The 17,232-nt window shown below is 34.0% G+C and overlaps 1 protein-coding gene across 2 annotated transcripts in view; it reads right to left on the bottom strand.

Annotated features, from left to right (window-relative positions):
- Positions 1 to 17,232, bottom strand: part of LOC148947313 (uncharacterized) — a 126,843-nt gene that overhangs the window by 91,934 nt on the left and 17,677 nt on the right. Inside the window, exons 1-2 of one of the 2 annotated variants that reach the window (XM_089097004.1) lie at positions 13,722 to 13,807; positions 4,563 to 4,709 (exon numbers count right to left, since the gene is read on the bottom strand). In XM_089097004.1, coding sequence (XP_088953130.1) covers positions 4,563 to 4,697 — 135 coding nt within the window. In that variant the 5' untranslated portion in view covers positions 4,698 to 4,709; positions 13,722 to 13,807. Of the gene's footprint in view, positions 1 to 4,562; positions 4,710 to 13,721; positions 13,808 to 17,232 lie in introns of those variants that run through there. The other variant, XM_089097005.1, reaches the window with a different exon arrangement.

Raw genomic sequence — 17,232 nt, 5'->3', positions numbered from 1 at the left:
GCTTTTTGCAAAGTTTAAACGCAACTTTTTGTGCCAAAATGCGAATTTTAACACAAAAGAAATTTTGTGAGAAACCGCGGTTCTGGGGAAAAAAGTTTCAAAAACTGATAATTGGAAAACTGAACTTCCGAATAAAAATTTGGTTTGGCTTTTCGTTATCACGGACCAAAGGCATATGATAAATATGCCCAGCTGACCTTTTTTCGGGTAACCGATAACTTTTGTGCTTGTTTCTTCCAAGACTGTTTTCATGAATGTTGCCTCTTAAAAGCAAGCTTATTCGGAATATATGATCCTTATAAAAGGAATTCAAGAGACTTAAATGTAACTTATAAAATAGTAATAAATTTTCTTGTGATTACTCATCAGTTTTAAACATATGATTGTTTAATCTATTGTTTAATAAACATGAGTCAATCGTTTGAATAAATGGATCTTCCAATAAGCAAGCCAACACTATTTTCAAAAATACATCACCATCATCACGAATCAAGCAGTACATGGTAACAGACAGTAAGTAAGGAGCAGATCATTCCATTAGTAAATGAAATTCTAAAAAAAGGTAGTTTCATAATAATATACTCATCAAAAGAATCGGCTTTTTATGGTGATTCCAAATCTATAAGTTTAAAGCTGCTCACCAAAAGTTACAAGCCAAGCCTGAGAAGATTTGCCCGATTTTTGAAAAAGGCGGAAAACACCCTCAAAAGGGCAAGTGTTCTTGATGAAAATTATACCACAAATCCGGAATATCTGACAACGAGATTGTGGAGGTTTTAAGCCCCAATCTATAAAAGTGAAATTTTTTTTTTTTTTCGAAAACGACGGCACATATGTGTGTTTGTTTGTTTGTTTTCCCCAGAGGTGATCAAACCAATTGTCCTGGAATTTCGAGAAAAGGCTTACTAGAAAGGAAATTGAAAGTTTTAATGCCCTTCTAAAGTAGCAAAAAAGATTATACCACAGCAAAGCGTGAAACGACATTTTTGGCTTAAAGGATGCTGAAAAGCCATCGAGTGAGAAGTCTGAGGTAGCCAAAAATTTAAAGTCATCGAAAAACTATTCTGGAGCTACTCAGTTTCAGTGGCAGTAATGCCACGCGACGGCGCATTCGTTTCTAAACGGTTAATATAGACATTGGTTTTAAAGCTTCATTAACTTAGCTGGTTCATTTGAAGCTTGATAGTATTATCTACATCGGTGTATAGTTGTGCATCACCCATTAGGGAGGAAGGTCCGTGGATCGTTGTTAAGATGTGGGGGGGGGTACTTGAAGCCTCAAAAAGTGCATACTATAGTCAAACTTCCTAACCCCCGTGAAATATCAAACAAATATGGAAGGAGGCTTTCTTATTGGTAGGGGGATTTGTTTGGGGGGTCTTTTGGTTTAATTTAACATTCCCTGAAAGTTTTACCTTAACAATCCTAACGGTTCTTGAAATATTGTACATGCACCCTTTTGACAACATTGATGTACATAGTGTCCTTTGAATTAGTTAGCATTCCCCTCAATATGCCATGAATACGCTCTTTTGACAATCAGGATGCATATAATGTCTTTTCATTTAGTGCAACTTCCCCCCAACTTTCATTAGAAGTTTCAACTTAATACCCCAAGCTATTCCTGAGATATAATAGATGTTTACTTTTACTTTCGACGGGAACAATATGATGATCCATCCTGCCCGGCACCAATGGACGATGGGATGACTGATGTAGTCCAACACGATCTGTCAGCAGCAGCCTCTTCTGCAATCTTCACCCGGTCCTTATCCCAACGACGTCCGTGTCGGCGGAAGCCACCCCTAGGATCCAGGTCATTCTTGAATATCTGCCAGAGATTCTTTCTTTGGCCACCTAGTCTCCGTTTCCAAGTTGGAAAGGGGTCGCAGGTGAGGAAATCGCGGAATATGGTTCCAGCTGGCCGTCCTAGTGTGTCCCAGGAATTTCAGTCGTCGTTGTTTTATGGTTACCGAGAGGGGGGCTGTCTGGGCACAACACCTTCATCCTCAGCGTTTGAGATCAGGGTTGCCACCGTCAGTAGGATTTTACTAGATCTAGTAAAAAAAAAAAATAATCTAGTAAATTTAGAGGATCTAGTAAATTTCCCGAAATCTAGTAAAAAGTCACGACTTGTAGCAAACGGAACTTTTTTTTATTTTCCATGAATTCAGGGATAAAAATTATCGCAAACATATGTCAATTTACAATTTTTGCTTGTCTGTTTTACCATTTACAATTTTGCTTGTCTGTCTCAGAGACAGACAAGCAGTCACCTATTTTCATAAACAAACACTTCACTTCCGGCGTCTAAAGGTCGACAAAATCAGCTTTCTGTGTATGAAATCTTACCAACTAAAAATGAAGCTATAATGACACTTGGATTTGTGATGATTGGGAATCTATGAATCAAAACAAAAGCCAACCACCCAAGGTGATTAGGTGAATCTCCTCAGTTTGAAAATTTTTATTGAGTAAAAAGTATATATATATATATATATATATATATATATATATATATATATATATATATATATATATATATATATAAAGGATTTTTATATATATATCCAAAAAAAGGATTTTTGAACTTGTAGGTTTCCAGAATTTTTAATCATACTATGAAAACGAAAGTAAAAGGAAAAGAAAAAAAAGGAAAAAAGATTGTGAAAATCGTCTTGATTATCCTCCTATAGTAAAAATCGATGCTTGATGGTGCGCTTTTTTTGAGTATTTAGTAAAAACAGATGCGATCTAGTAAATTTTTCCTCTCCGATTTAGTAAATTATTCAAGGTCAGGGTGGCAACCCTGTTTGAGATATGAAACCATTGGCTGACCCGTAGTATGTGCCTCATGCAGCGATGGTTGAATAGGCCTACTCCTAGTAAACGTGTTTCTCTGGCCTTTAAAGGCCAACTTTCAAAGGCATACAGTAGGATCGATCGAACAGTTGCCTTGTAGACGTTCATCTTCGTTCTGATGCTAATTTCATGTCTATTCCAAAGCGACTTCTTCATGCTTGTGAAGACACCCCATGTATAGTAAGTATGAGTAAGTATGACGGACTAGACCCTTAAGGTTCAAACCGGCGGTGCTGATCTCTGTTTCGTGGCCCTTCAGCCAGGAAGTGCAATGGGGGGCTGGGGGCCAGCCATCCTGTGCTTTCGCACACCCTTCCTGCTTACCTTCCCCAGATTTCTCCAGGTACCCCTTTAGAGCTGGGTCGACTCTGGCTAAGCTTACAGTCACACCACTGACCCGCGTCCCAAACCAAGTAACTGGCCACGCCAGGGATCGAACACCCCATGCCTTTCCTATTTGAGCTCTAACGTCAGCTTCTGCACCTCCGTTTGATATAGTGGATATGCCATTTTGGCAATCTGGATGCGTGTAAAATGTTTTGATTTAGTTCAATATTTCCTGAAAAATTCAACTTAATACCCTTAGACGTTCCTGAGATTTTTCATATACTCCCTTTTAATAACTTGAATGCACATATTGACTTTTGATTTAGTTCGACATGCACTGAAGGTTTCAAATTTACACCCAAAGCCGTTTCTGAGATATCGATGATGCTTCCTGTTGACAACCTTGATGCATGTAGTATCTTTCGATTCATTTCAACATACCCCTCAACATTCCCTGAAAGTTTCGATATAATAACCTTAGTTTTTTTAAAGACCCAGGATCAAAAGTATCCCCCTTTCCCCACAATAAAACCTGTACGTAACAACAAACAACTTGCATAAATTACGGCCCTTACTGCAGGGACTGGGAGGTCTTGAGATCCCTGGAGGCAAAGATACCAGAACTTTAAACTATTGAGAAAAAATGACTATCTCAAAATTTTGATTGGATGTTCTTGAGGGGCTGAGGAGGGAGGCAGGTAAAAAGGGTATAGCAGGGTGCTGGTTGCGCTCTAATCACTTTTGATCCTTAAAAACGGCATTAGAACTTTCAATTTCAAATCAAATGAGCCCCCTTTAAAGTCTTCACAACAACCCCTTCCGTACAAAGGGGACTGAAAAAAACCAAACAAACAAAGACAACGAATATTACAATAAAGCCACGTTGCTCTTTATTTAGGCAGCACTATTGTACTGCCCATGATTTTAACTATACCAAGCGTTTGAAGGTGCATTTGAGCTAGTAATTCATAGACTCTTTTGGCAACTCAGATTTCAATGTGTCAATATATAATAAAGTTCTATCTACACTATCTCCTATCCAAGAAAAGCCTGGCAAGATTCACTATTACCTCTCACATATTTTTTATAGCTTCCTTAGCAGTAGTAACCAATCAATTGTGCAGTATCCTTCCCCAAATTCCTGCTCTTCCCAAATAATATTGTAATTTTCAACCCATTTTCCTAACCTACCATCAATGATACAATCCAACACCTTGCCTACACTAGCTGCTAAAGAAACCATTCTACAATTACAACAAATATTTTGATACCATTTTTAGAAGAGAGGTTAGATCAAAGAAGTTTGTATGGATGCACCAATAAAACAGTGTATAACAACAACAACATAAAAATAGGGTTTAATCTATACAAACCTGACTGGAAGATTTTCCAGCATAGAGTCCAACACATGTTTCCTCACACCTTGACAGAGGGGAGAGGAATCCCGAAATCCCACTCTGGCAATATATGCTTGAAAATGTTAGTACAAATAAGAATAGAAATTTCATCCTAGAGTACACCTGAAAAAAAGAAGAATTTTCATGACTATAATTTACAAAGTGGAATCTACGGATAGATAAAATCTACAAGCTATTTAACAAGAAGAATCTTTAAGTGCTTGAAACTATAAATACCAATAGGAACAGAAATTTTATCATAGAATGTCACTGGAAAAATAGAATTAAAAAAAGGGTAAAGAATACAGCACCTAATTTAACAGTCCCTATTGACAATACTGATCTCCATTTCTTGGCCCTTAAGCCAAGAAGTACAATAGGGGTTGAGGACCACCCATCCTGTGCTTTCAGACACCCTTCTTGTTTACCTTCCCTGGATATGAACAGGTACCCATTTAGAGCTGGATCAACTCTGACTAAGCTTACAGAGTCAAACCACTGACCTCCATTCCAAACCAAATAACCAGCAACACTAAGAGTCAAACCCCTGTCCTCATGGGCAAAGCATTTCAAGTCTGAACACGCTAAATCAATCAGCTAAGACAGTTTTTTAACATAAACTTAAGCCGAAATTTCTACAATAGATTTAACATGAGAAAATGTACATATGTTGGATCATCCATGAAGCTAACAAAGGAAAAGAGGCCTGAAATCATTAAATTATAAAGTATCTGTTTTGTACAAGATGACCAATAAACAAATAAACTGTCAAATGGGGATAAATCCATTTATTTAGACAGTGAAAAATGGGTACGAAAGTCCAGATATTTCAATCACATATACAGCAACCGTCTTCAGAAGAAATACTTCAGTAGAGTATTTCTACTGAAGACGGTTGCTGTATATGTGATCAAAATACCTGGACTTTTGTAACTGTTTTTTCACTGTCTAAATAAATAGATTTATCCCAATTTGAAAGTTTATTTGTTTGTCGTAAAACGACAGTGTGGTCTAAGAAAACAACACCTAATTAAAGGTGTTACGTCAGAAAGATGGCCAATGACTCTATCAAATGGGACAATGGGATTACCTTAATTCGCACTTCAGAGCAAAATTAAGGTCCATACTGGATCTGTTGTGCTTCGGGTCAACCATGGCAAAATTTCGTCACTGTCTTAGGGCCCAGTGACACGTCATAAGAGAAGTCTGCTGGAGAGATACAATTTAAGCCCAAAGCAGCATCAGCCTCCTAGCAAGACACTCATTATGATGGAAGTTCGCATCAGTTGGTAGTTGAGTGGGACGGACAGTCCCACTCATATTTCCATTCCATTCCTTGTCCATTCCATTCCATGTCATTCCATTCCTTGTCCAGTCTGGACTCGAAGGATGCAGCTGTGGGTGCAGTCGCCGTTTCAGCTTCAAGGCTATTCCAATCATTGACAACATGCTTGGAGAAGAAGTGTTGACACGTTCGTGTATTGACAGAACGTTTTGACAGCTTTTGTGAGCGTCCTTCTTGTATGGTGCTGACTTGAATGTTTGGTAAAAAGGGGTTATTTGGTTATGCATTAAACGTGTAGGTCAGCATCATATCACCACGGCGGCGTCTGGAGACGAGTGTTGGCAGCTGCATGCATTCCAGTCTCTTGTTGTATGAGAGATCTCATAGGCCAGCTATGCACTTCGTGGCACACCTCTGAACTCCCTCGATTAAACTGGTATCATTCTTACAGGAAGGGGAGGTGAGACATGTACCAAAATCCAAAACAGGCTTAACTATAGCCTTAGAAAGACTGTACAGGAGCAGCTGGTTATGGTGCATTTGAGGAGACCAAGGCTTGAATTTTCTTTTAAAACTGCTTGTTGCCAGTGGCTGTGGAATTTCAATTGTTCATCTATCAGCACTCCTAGATCTCTTTCTTTGGGACTTGTCTTTAGTACTAAATCAGCCAGTGAATTGGGATCAGACATATTGTACTGGTGACGGGGGTTGTTGCTTCCAAAGTGAAGGACACTGAACTATGATGTATTGAATTCAAGTACCCAATCTTGTGCCCATGTTTGGATTTTATGACGGTCATACTGCAGACTTTGTTGATTTGCAGGCCCAAACAGCTTGGATGGGGGATATATAAGAGACAGATCTATCTTTACTAGTATACATTAGTAAATCAATTAGGATTTTCAATATCAACTTTGATGGAAATTATACACCTTTTGTGTGGCATTTACTTACTCTGTTTTGGTTTCAGACTTACAAATCACAAGACTCTGGAATCATTCATAATCGAATGTGATAGAAATTGGAAGATTTGGACTTTTTTTTTGTCTATTTTTGTAACAAGCGATTTAGTTCTAATAGGCCTAGTCTAAATTCCCAGCATTTCTTTTTTTACACAAGAAAAAGAGAAAAACAAATCAAACCTTTCACTTTTTTTCAAAGCACAGATGAGACTCAAGATTTTAGAGGTTGGTAAAAACCCACTCCTACAAAAACCACTCATACTTCTAAGAATCTAAAGATTCTGTAAAGACAATAGATCTATTTTACATAATTGTAAGGTTAATTCCCACTCTAAAATGTCTAAAACAATCAAATTCTAACCCTACAGTATATTATTAACTTAATTCGATTTGATATTGCTGCAAAAATTCTTTAGAATCTGACTTTTCTTAGTTGGTTAAAATCAGTTTAAAGTCATTTTTTTTAATATTCACCTTCAACATGATATAAGTAAAATTGCAGACTAGATTGGAAAAAGTGAGAATTCTAAAAAAAACAAATTGCCAAAAAACAATGAAACTTGGATTAAATTAAAGGCACCCAAAAAAGAAAATTTAATTAGACTATGCTAATAAGAAGGAAGTGATAATTTGGCTCCTTTATTTGTTATCCTGGAATGGGAATCACACCTTACAATTACCCTATAATCAGGGGCATAGCTCCAGCATTTTTATTGAGGGGGCAAAAAAGGTCCACATCCAGAGAGTCAAGTGGCATGGGCTATATAATAATTCCTTTCAAACTTATTGGGAAGGCGGGCAAATGCCCCCCCCTTGCCACCTCCAAAACGATGAATTCCTTGGGATAGTTTGTTGACTAAAAGTCAGGATTTTGCAACTTATTTTGCATTACAAACCTTTACAGCATGATTTAATTTGCACCAAATAAACTGAGAAAAGTTTTTGGAAAATGTTGAGACAAACTAATTTTTGCTTAAAAGTTCACAGTGAACATTTATGACACCACAATTGAGATGGACACATGACAGCAAGACCAGAGTTATAGTGAACAAAAGAAATGTAATAGATACCCTTCCCCTCATTATCCCCATAGATGGACAATAATTCAAAATGGAAAAACCTGCCTTATTCCTAGGTTGCTTAATCGCCTCTGATAGCTGTCATAGGTCAGGTACAATGTTGACATGCCCTTGCTAGCTTTAGTTTCCGAAAGCTTGGCAGCATCTATCAAACAAACTCAAACTGCATCTATTCCAAAGCCTACTCATCCATGGAGCATTGTATGGATGCAAAACATGGACAGTCAAAACCAAGGGGAAAAGAAAACTTCTAGCATTTAGGATAAGACGCATCTGTTGCACTGGGAGAATCAGCTACTCTGACTGCATCACAAATATTGAATGTCAATGAAGGCTCTAAGCCACTGAAAAAAATCTCAGCAGAGTGAAGAAGCAACAGCTGCACTGGATTGACCACATCAAGCAAATAGAGTTGGGTCATCTCCCAGAAATCTTTGTTGAATGATCTTTCCATGGCCTTTGCCAACAAGGTAGGCCATGAAATAATGGATGAAAACCATCAACAATGTTGAGATAGCACGTTTATCATGTACCACATCAGACAGAGAAACATACTGGGCCCTTGCAAATGCACTGCAGTCCCAAAACTTCCTATGAGGGTGGCCAGAACATTAGGAAGCAAAGTAAATACTATTTCTAAATAGAAATTATAATATATTACTGATTTACTTTTCTCTAAGTTATTATTTTTCTGTTTTCACACCAGGTCTCTTTTATTTTGACCACTCTAGACACATTTTGGAAAACCTTTGCTGATTGGCATATAAAGGGGGTATATTCATATCCAGTTTTGAAAGTTTTAAAACAAAAAAATCTTATATTGAACTGATAGATTTTACGAAATGAAAGACCCTTGCCTATCAGGAGAAACAATTTGACCTGAGCAAACATGGTGAAGCAAGAAGCATAGTAAGTTTGTAAAGAAACACAGTAATACTGCAATTTTGCCATTAAATAGGTTCACCTATTTACTTGACAATAAGGTTTTAAAGGCGGTATATTTTTTTAAATACTAATAAGGAAGATATCAGGAAGTGCAATGGACCCCTGTTTTTTCTGTTTTTTTTTATATTAAAAATGTAAATGGATTAATTAAAAAAATTATCTGCTCAAAATAAAGAACAAAGTTGAAACTTAAAATGAGCAACAGTTTAAAAGTTACTTTATATTTTTTCCAAATTATTGGGGGGGGGCAACTGCCCCCATCAACAATGCCACTGAGCTTATATACCCGCATTAGTGTCAATCTTGTTAAAACTGGTTTACCCATAAATTGAACAAAATCAAGAATCGATAAATGAAAGGGAAATATATAAAAATGGACTATATTTGGGTAAGGTTATAAAGGATAGGTTAGGCTAAAATTGAATTTGCAACAGAAGCAAATATCATATTTGAATTCAGGATGAAATTCTGATTATAAATGTGAGTTTGTTTCTTAGCTATCTGAATACTCTGTTATTCAAGATATTTACCCAATTCATCATAGTCATTTTATTAATACTAAAACACTATTACAAACATAAAAAGTTATTTGGCCCAAGAAGCTTGGCTTGTGGGCCATATAACATAATAATAAAGCACTAAAACAACCACAACTAATACCCTAAATCAAACAATATATATGAAATAAAGATGAAGGAGAATAAACACTAGCACACAGAATAAATCCCAGCCATCCAAGCGTTCTGGATGTCCGTTCATCCCAACTGAGTCTGTTGATTTTGAATTGAAGTTAGGTTGTATTAATATTTTGTATTTTTACCACTGCTCATTAAAAAAAACAGAATTAATAATGACTGGGATAAATGCTATCTACAAGAGCAATTTATAGCAGCAATTTCAAAAGATTTATGCATTGCGCTTTAGCATGGGAAAATTGTAATTTTTCTCTTATAAGTTGGAAAAAGAAGGAAAAAAGAGGAAAGACTTGATGATAAAGGTTCTCCCCTTGGATAATATGTTAACTAGGATCATTATACATATTTTAAAGTAAGAATCGTTTTCTTAACATGTCTCCTTATCAGAAGTCACAATTCTAAATTTATACCCATTAGGGGGGTGGGGGAAGTTTAAACTTACTTCTTTTTTACATCAGAAATAAAATTTACCCCCACCCCCCTAATGTGTGTGACGTAAAGAGAAAACAAAAATTTACTATTCCAGGTCCAACAAAAATTGGCAGTCTGTGCTTTTAACAAATGTGCTACAGCTAAGATAAATCAAACAAACTGAATTCAGGAGTAAACAGTCTCGAAGCCACAGAACTAAGTCTTCTCCTTCTATAAGAGAATATATATATATATATATATATATATATATATATATATATATATATATATATATATATATATATATATATATATATATATATATATATATATATATATATATATATATATATATATATATATATATATATATATATATATATATATATATATATATATATATATTTATATATATTTATATATATACCATATATATAAATATATATTTATATATATACCATATATATAAATATATTTTTATATATATACCATATATATAAATATATATTTATATATATACCATATATATAAATCTATATTTATATATATACCATATATATAAATATATATTTATATATATACCATATATATAAATATATATTTATATATATACCATATATATAAATATATATTTATATATATACCATATATATAAATATATATTTATATATATACCATATATATAAAAACATACATTTATATATATACCATATATATAAAAATATATTTATATATATACCATATATATAAATATATATTTATATATATACCATATATATATATATATATATATATATATATATATATATATATATATATATATATATATATATATATATATATAAATATATATATATATATATATATATATACTATATATATAAATATATATATATATATAATATATACCATATATATAAATATATACACATATATATATATATACATATATAAATATATATATATATATATATATATATATATATATATATATATATATATATATATATATATATATATATATATATATATATATATATATATATATATATATATATATATATATATATATATATATATATATATATATATATATATATATATATATATATATATATATATATATATATATATATATATATATATATATATATATATATATATATATATATATATATATTATAGAAGGAGAAGACTTAGTTCTGTGGCTTCAAGACTATTTACTCCTGAATTCAGTTTGTTTGATTTACCTTAGCTGTAGTGCATTTGTTAAAAGCACATACTGCCAATTTTTGTTGGACCGGGAATAGTATGTTTTTTGTTTTCTCTTACATCACATTGTTAGCTAAGAAATTATTCTGAGGAAAAGTTACTTGCCAAATAGATGGCTAACCAAAGTGTTTATAGGGTAAGTTTGTTTCTAGCTAGTTGGATAAAGAAAGTATTGTTGGGGAAAAGTTGCTAGTCAACTAGTTTGAAAATAAATTGTTTTCTGTGGCAATGTTTGTTTCCAGCTAATTGGCAAAATTAAGTGTTGCTGGGGAGAAGTTATTAGTCAAATAGTTGGAAAAATAAAGTTTTGCTGGAGAGAATTGACTAGTCAACTAGTTCGAAAATGAATTGTTTTCTGGGGCAATGTTTCTTTCCAACTAGTTGGCAAATAGTTAGTCAACTAGTTGGAAAAATTAAGTTTTGCTGGGGAGAAGTTATTAGTCAACTAGTTGGAAAAATTAATTAAGAATTCTAAAAATTGAGACAAAAATATTCCTCCAGAAAAGAAACAGACAGATAAATGAAGCAACATACACAATTTATGTCTATCAAATGCAAGACAGAAATGAACAGAACTTCAAATATGCATCCATTTTCTTTAAACAGACAGGAGGAATAACCCTCCAAGCTTTGACAAATTCAATCTCACTTTTAGGACCAGGTATAAAACTAATTATCCTGGGAATTAAAACAAAAAATCCCTGGCTTCAAAGCCCAATATATAGCTCAAAATATATCTCCCATTAAGAGGGAGACAGGGAGAGAGACAGAAATTGTAACACAATGTTAACAATAGGGAATCCATCGCATTGCTAATATGGGAGTAAATGTCATTTGTGATGCAAATGGATGTTATATTTAGATTGAGGATGCAATTCTAGGTATATATTTGCACATTAGGGGTAGGGGGTATATATACTGTGAATATATAGGTTCTAGAAAATCCATGAATTTCTTACAAAAACAAGGAAAGAGGTTAAGATAAAGGCTCTCCCCCTGCAAAATGTGTCATCTACAATTATTCTGCATATTATAGAGTAGGAATTGTTTTCTTAATATGTTTCCCTATGTCCAGCTGGACTCCTAGGCTTAAGATACTGGTTGGTTGGTTGGCTAATTCAAAGATTTGTATATATATACACTGTCAAATTAGCCATCTGGTGGTATCCCATAACAATTGTGACAGTTAAATTTGAAAAAAAACCTATATTATTAACATATTTTATGCTATTCAGAATAAATTCTAAATAATTTTTTTTTATTATTAGTCAACTAGTTGAAAAATGAATTGTTTTCTGGGGCAATGTTTCTTTCCAGCTAGTTGGCAAAATTAAGTTTTGCTGGGGAGAAGTTACTTGGCAACTAGTTGGAAAATTTAAGTTTTGCTGGGGAGAAATTATTAGTCAACAAGTTGAAAAAGGAAAGTTTTGCTGGGGCAACATTTATTGTCAACTAGTTGGCAAATTTAATTGTTGCTGGGGCAAATTCATTAGTCAACTAGCTGGAAAAATTAATTTTTGCTGGGGAGAAGTTATTAGTCAACTAGTTGGCAAATTTAGATTTTACCTATACAGATATGCCAAATTTTCTAACTAGATGACTAAAATGTTTTTAATTATAAGGAGATTGGATAGTACCATTCTATATAAGCTTATAAACTAATTTTTTCCAATAGTCAAAGGGTGGAGTCCTGGGGTAAAATTCATTTCCAACAAAGATGGGTAAAGTTCTATGAAATCATTTTATTGAGTTAGGAATAAAGTGAATACACCATTCGATGCCTTTTTTTATGCTGATTATGAATATAATAAGCATTTCTATCGGAAATGATTTTCAGCCCCCTCCCCCTATATATACCTAACCCTGAATTGGCATATATAGGGCGGGGGGGCTGAAATTCATTTCCAATAGAAATGATTATTATATTTGTAATCAGCATAAAAAAAAGGCATTGAATGGTGTATTTGCTTTATTCCTAACTCAATAATATGATTTCATAGAACTTTACCTAAAAATGATTATTATATTTGGAAAGAGTGTAAAAAAGGCATCAAGTGGTATGTTTACTTTATTTGTAAGTCAATAATATGAATAATGAAAAATTTACCTAATAGCCTATTCAGTTAATCATCAAATTCACAACAAATAATAATTGAAAATATGGATAATAGTAGGGAGTACAAATTTTGAGATTATAATAATTCTTCTATAAGAAGCATAGAAAAGGAAGTCACATATCCTGATTACAAAAAAAAATAAAATAAAAATAATAAAAATCAACACAATTAACAAAAATTTGCTGAATAGATAAATGGCTAAAAAAAAAAAAAAGCTCAATAGGGGCCTAGATAAATGGTAGCCTACTCTTTTGTTATTGTAGTTCCTGAAGGTTTCATTTCCAAAATGTATGCTGAATCCAAACTAATTTTAAAGATGGGAAAAGCCTACCATTTAGAACTATACTTAAAATATTCTGAGTGCGTTACCTAATGGGTCAGAATCTGTTTAAGAAATATCAAGAATCTAGAAATCAAGCGTGCAACACACAATTTAAATAAGAAGACATACAATAATACATCAATGCCATCTATTTTAAATGTGCTTCTGACACCCCAATGATCCAAATTACAGATTACAAAGATTACTACTACTAGTAAAAACTCACCGCAGCACCAAGCTACCTGAGGCTAATACAGCTGCTCACACTCCTCCTCCATTATAATCTATTCAAAGCCTCCCTCTTTACACCCTTCAAGGGAATTACCATTTTCTTAAATCTTTCTTTATGACATCCTCTCACCCCAACCGCAGACGATTTGCTTTCCGTTTAGCCCACAACGGTTGCCGAAAAGGACAATATTTGGCAATCTGTCAAGCTTTATCTGAAGAACGTGCCCGACCTATCTTAACGTTTCTCTCATTATAACCCTTGAAAGCGGGATTGAAACCTACTTGAAACCTATTTCTGTGAAAAATCTCCCTCCTTTTTCCGGAGTGCCCATGCTTTAGGACCATATTTGACCGCTGCGACTACTGTAGCATCCAATATTCGTATCCTGGTTCTCAGACTTATCTTCCTATTCTTCCAAACTTTTTTAACTGGGAAAAAACACGCTGAGCCTTGGCTTTTACTTTAACATCTTCAATGCTCCCATCGTTCTCACAAATAATGCTACCAACGTAAGTGAAGCTAACCACCTGATCGATCTTTCCATTACCCAACGTCACTTTTTTGTTTTCACTTATTCAAGCCTTAGCGACTTAGTCTTCTTAACATTACTTTTCAAACCTATTCTAGCAGCCTGAACTCGTAAAGCCACTAAAAGTTTATTTATTTTGCTAACCCTTTCATCTAGGGTGCTTAAATCATCAGCACAATCTAATTACAGGAAAGTTTTTCCTCAGCACTTGATTCTGTGTTCTCTCATTGATTTTCCTGGGCTCCTTAAAAGAAAATACATCAAAAGCATCCGCATAAATGGGAATAGAACTCAACCCTGCTTATCTCCTGATTTAATACAAAAACAGCTACTTACTTCATTTCTTACTTTAACAGCAGCAATGTTATTCTGGTACATAGCACTAATAATTTTAATGTATTTGTCTGGAATACCATACAAGGATAAGACCTTTGCTAAGGTTCTTCTATCAGCTGAATCGAACCCTTACTCATGATCTATAAAACTGAGGACTAAAGGTGTTTGATCACTCAGGTACTTCTCAATTCTTAGCCTGAGAGTGAAAATGTGGCCATCACATCGTCTACATTTCTTAAAACCACACTATTCTTCTCTTAAAACTTTGTCTACAGCCTCTTTTAGTCTAAAAAGTATCATTATACAAAGTAATTTGCTACTTATAGAGACCAGACTAATGCCTCTCTAATTACCACCCTCGCTCTCATCAACTTTCTTATACAGGGGTTTAATTAGAATTTGCCTAAAATCGCTGGATACTTGCTTTCGGACCTTAAACTATGGTCAGTTTACTTGAACCACCGACGACCTACAGCGTTTTTTTCCTCCGTATTCAGAGATATTCTGGCAGTTTCATCCTCGAACTCTGCCTTACTTCTCATAACTCAAATCACTAAGAAGAGTTACCATTTATTCATATGGTTTCTAGAGTAATAAATAAAAAAATTACACAACTCTGGTTATATTCTCTTATCATGTTAAAATTTTTAGAAATTAGCCATGTTTTAATTTCCAAACATCTCGCTATGCTGACAAAGAAGCAAATTTTTGATATTATGATCTAGTTGGGTTGGAACTAAAACACTTAGAACTAAGATATATTCTTTCCCACTTAGGGCGAAAAAATAAGTGGAACACAAAACAAAAATATGATGCCAACGGAATGCAATATTATTCAATACATCAGGAAAACACATCATTATGCAACAAAACAAACGCCAAAAAAAGTAAATCAATTAACTGGCGTACACTGGACTCGTCCATATCGCTAGCAAGTGCGATTTAAGGTAATTTAAGGTAATTATCAATAAAACTAAGCGCAGAGTAGAGGGATGGGCAAATGAAAAGGCTAATGAAAAGGCAAATGATGGCCAAGGCTAAATGTAGCATTTTGGGCAAGCTTTTCATTCTGTTGTCTTTGCAAAATAGTAATATCAATCATACAGTGGTAAAATCAGTTACTTGCCCAAAATGGTTGATACAGCAAAAACTTACGATGTCAAAAATAATTCCTACGAAACGACTACCGAGAACCATTTTAAGGTTGATCAATCAAATCACTGTATAAAGAACTGACATAAAAATAATTGAATGACCACTGAAAGCAGTGCACAATCTTGCTAGCACCTTTTTGTTAAACACTGTCTTCATTATGGCTTTTTCAGGCGTAGTCGGCCGAATAAAACTTGCTTTTTGTTCATCAAAATACAGTTTCTGAAAAGCCGCTTCAAGTGTGCCTTATTTCCCTTTTTAAGCCTTAAAAAGTATCAGTGGAGGCTGGGACTACCTGAAAAAAAAAACAAACACGGGCGACTTTGGCTGAAAACGCCAAAATGAAGACACGGCCTTATAATGACAAGAATTAGAAACTGTTTTGCCAATATAATGTGGACTTTTTCACAACAAACCTAAGCACATGAGATCGAATAGATCATAGTGAAGGTAATAAATCCCTAACTGCTTAACAACCGCAACGGAGCCAACCGGAAAACGGCATAATTAGAGGTTGGATCTAATTTACAACTGGAAACAAGGTACCTGTATTTATCTGTGTTAACTCTGAATCTTACATTACAAAAAAAAAATCTTAGAAACAAGTTATCAAGAAATCGCTAGTGGTTTTTCGTTTGGCTGATTGTTAGCAGGTCATTACGCGCTAAATATGATGCGTTAGTAAATTTTGGAAATAAGTCGGCTCAATTCGGGAAAGTGCAAAATAAGTGCTTTTGCTAAGCAAATGGGGCTATAGGACCCCTTCTTGCACCAGATTTAATAGCATTATTTCCAACAAAACCCCAGTGCAGCTTCAGCTTAAGGAAAGAATTTTCATACCAAAATCTCTAGGCATTAATATGTTCCATTGACTGTAGTTAAGTCAACTAGCATAGATCAGGGGTCAAAAAAATCTTAGTGCTATGGCTTCCGGAATTACCTTTAAGATTGCTCAAATAAAGCTACAAAAATCATTTATCACTATGTTAATTTTTCTTAAAAGTCCTGCCGAACGATTGCAGCCGCTGCATTCACCTTCAAATTATTTCACCCTAAGTCTAACGCCGTTTCTGCAATTTTTAAATCAAATAGCATCATTATTCATGAAACTGATTTTGAGGCGAAAAAACATGAAAAGTGGTGACCACTTTGACTTGGAAGCCAATAAGCCTTAACAGAAGAAGAAGAATCCAATTTCATAATGCATGCATTGAAATTTAATATCTCCCTTTCAAGTTTAATTTCAAAATGCCAAATGATAGTAATTTTTAATTTGACTCGTTACCATCATAGAAATTACCATGTACAT

This window comes from Artemia sp. Qi Xiang Cuo, chromosome 11 (genome assembly GCF_049724085.1).
Source record: "Artemia sp. Qi Xiang Cuo chromosome 11, ASM4972408v1, whole genome shotgun sequence".
NCBI lineage: Eukaryota > Metazoa > Arthropoda > Branchiopoda > Anostraca > Artemiidae > Artemia > Artemia sp. Qi Xiang Cuo.
This window is presented reverse-complemented; position numbering and strand designations above follow the sequence as displayed.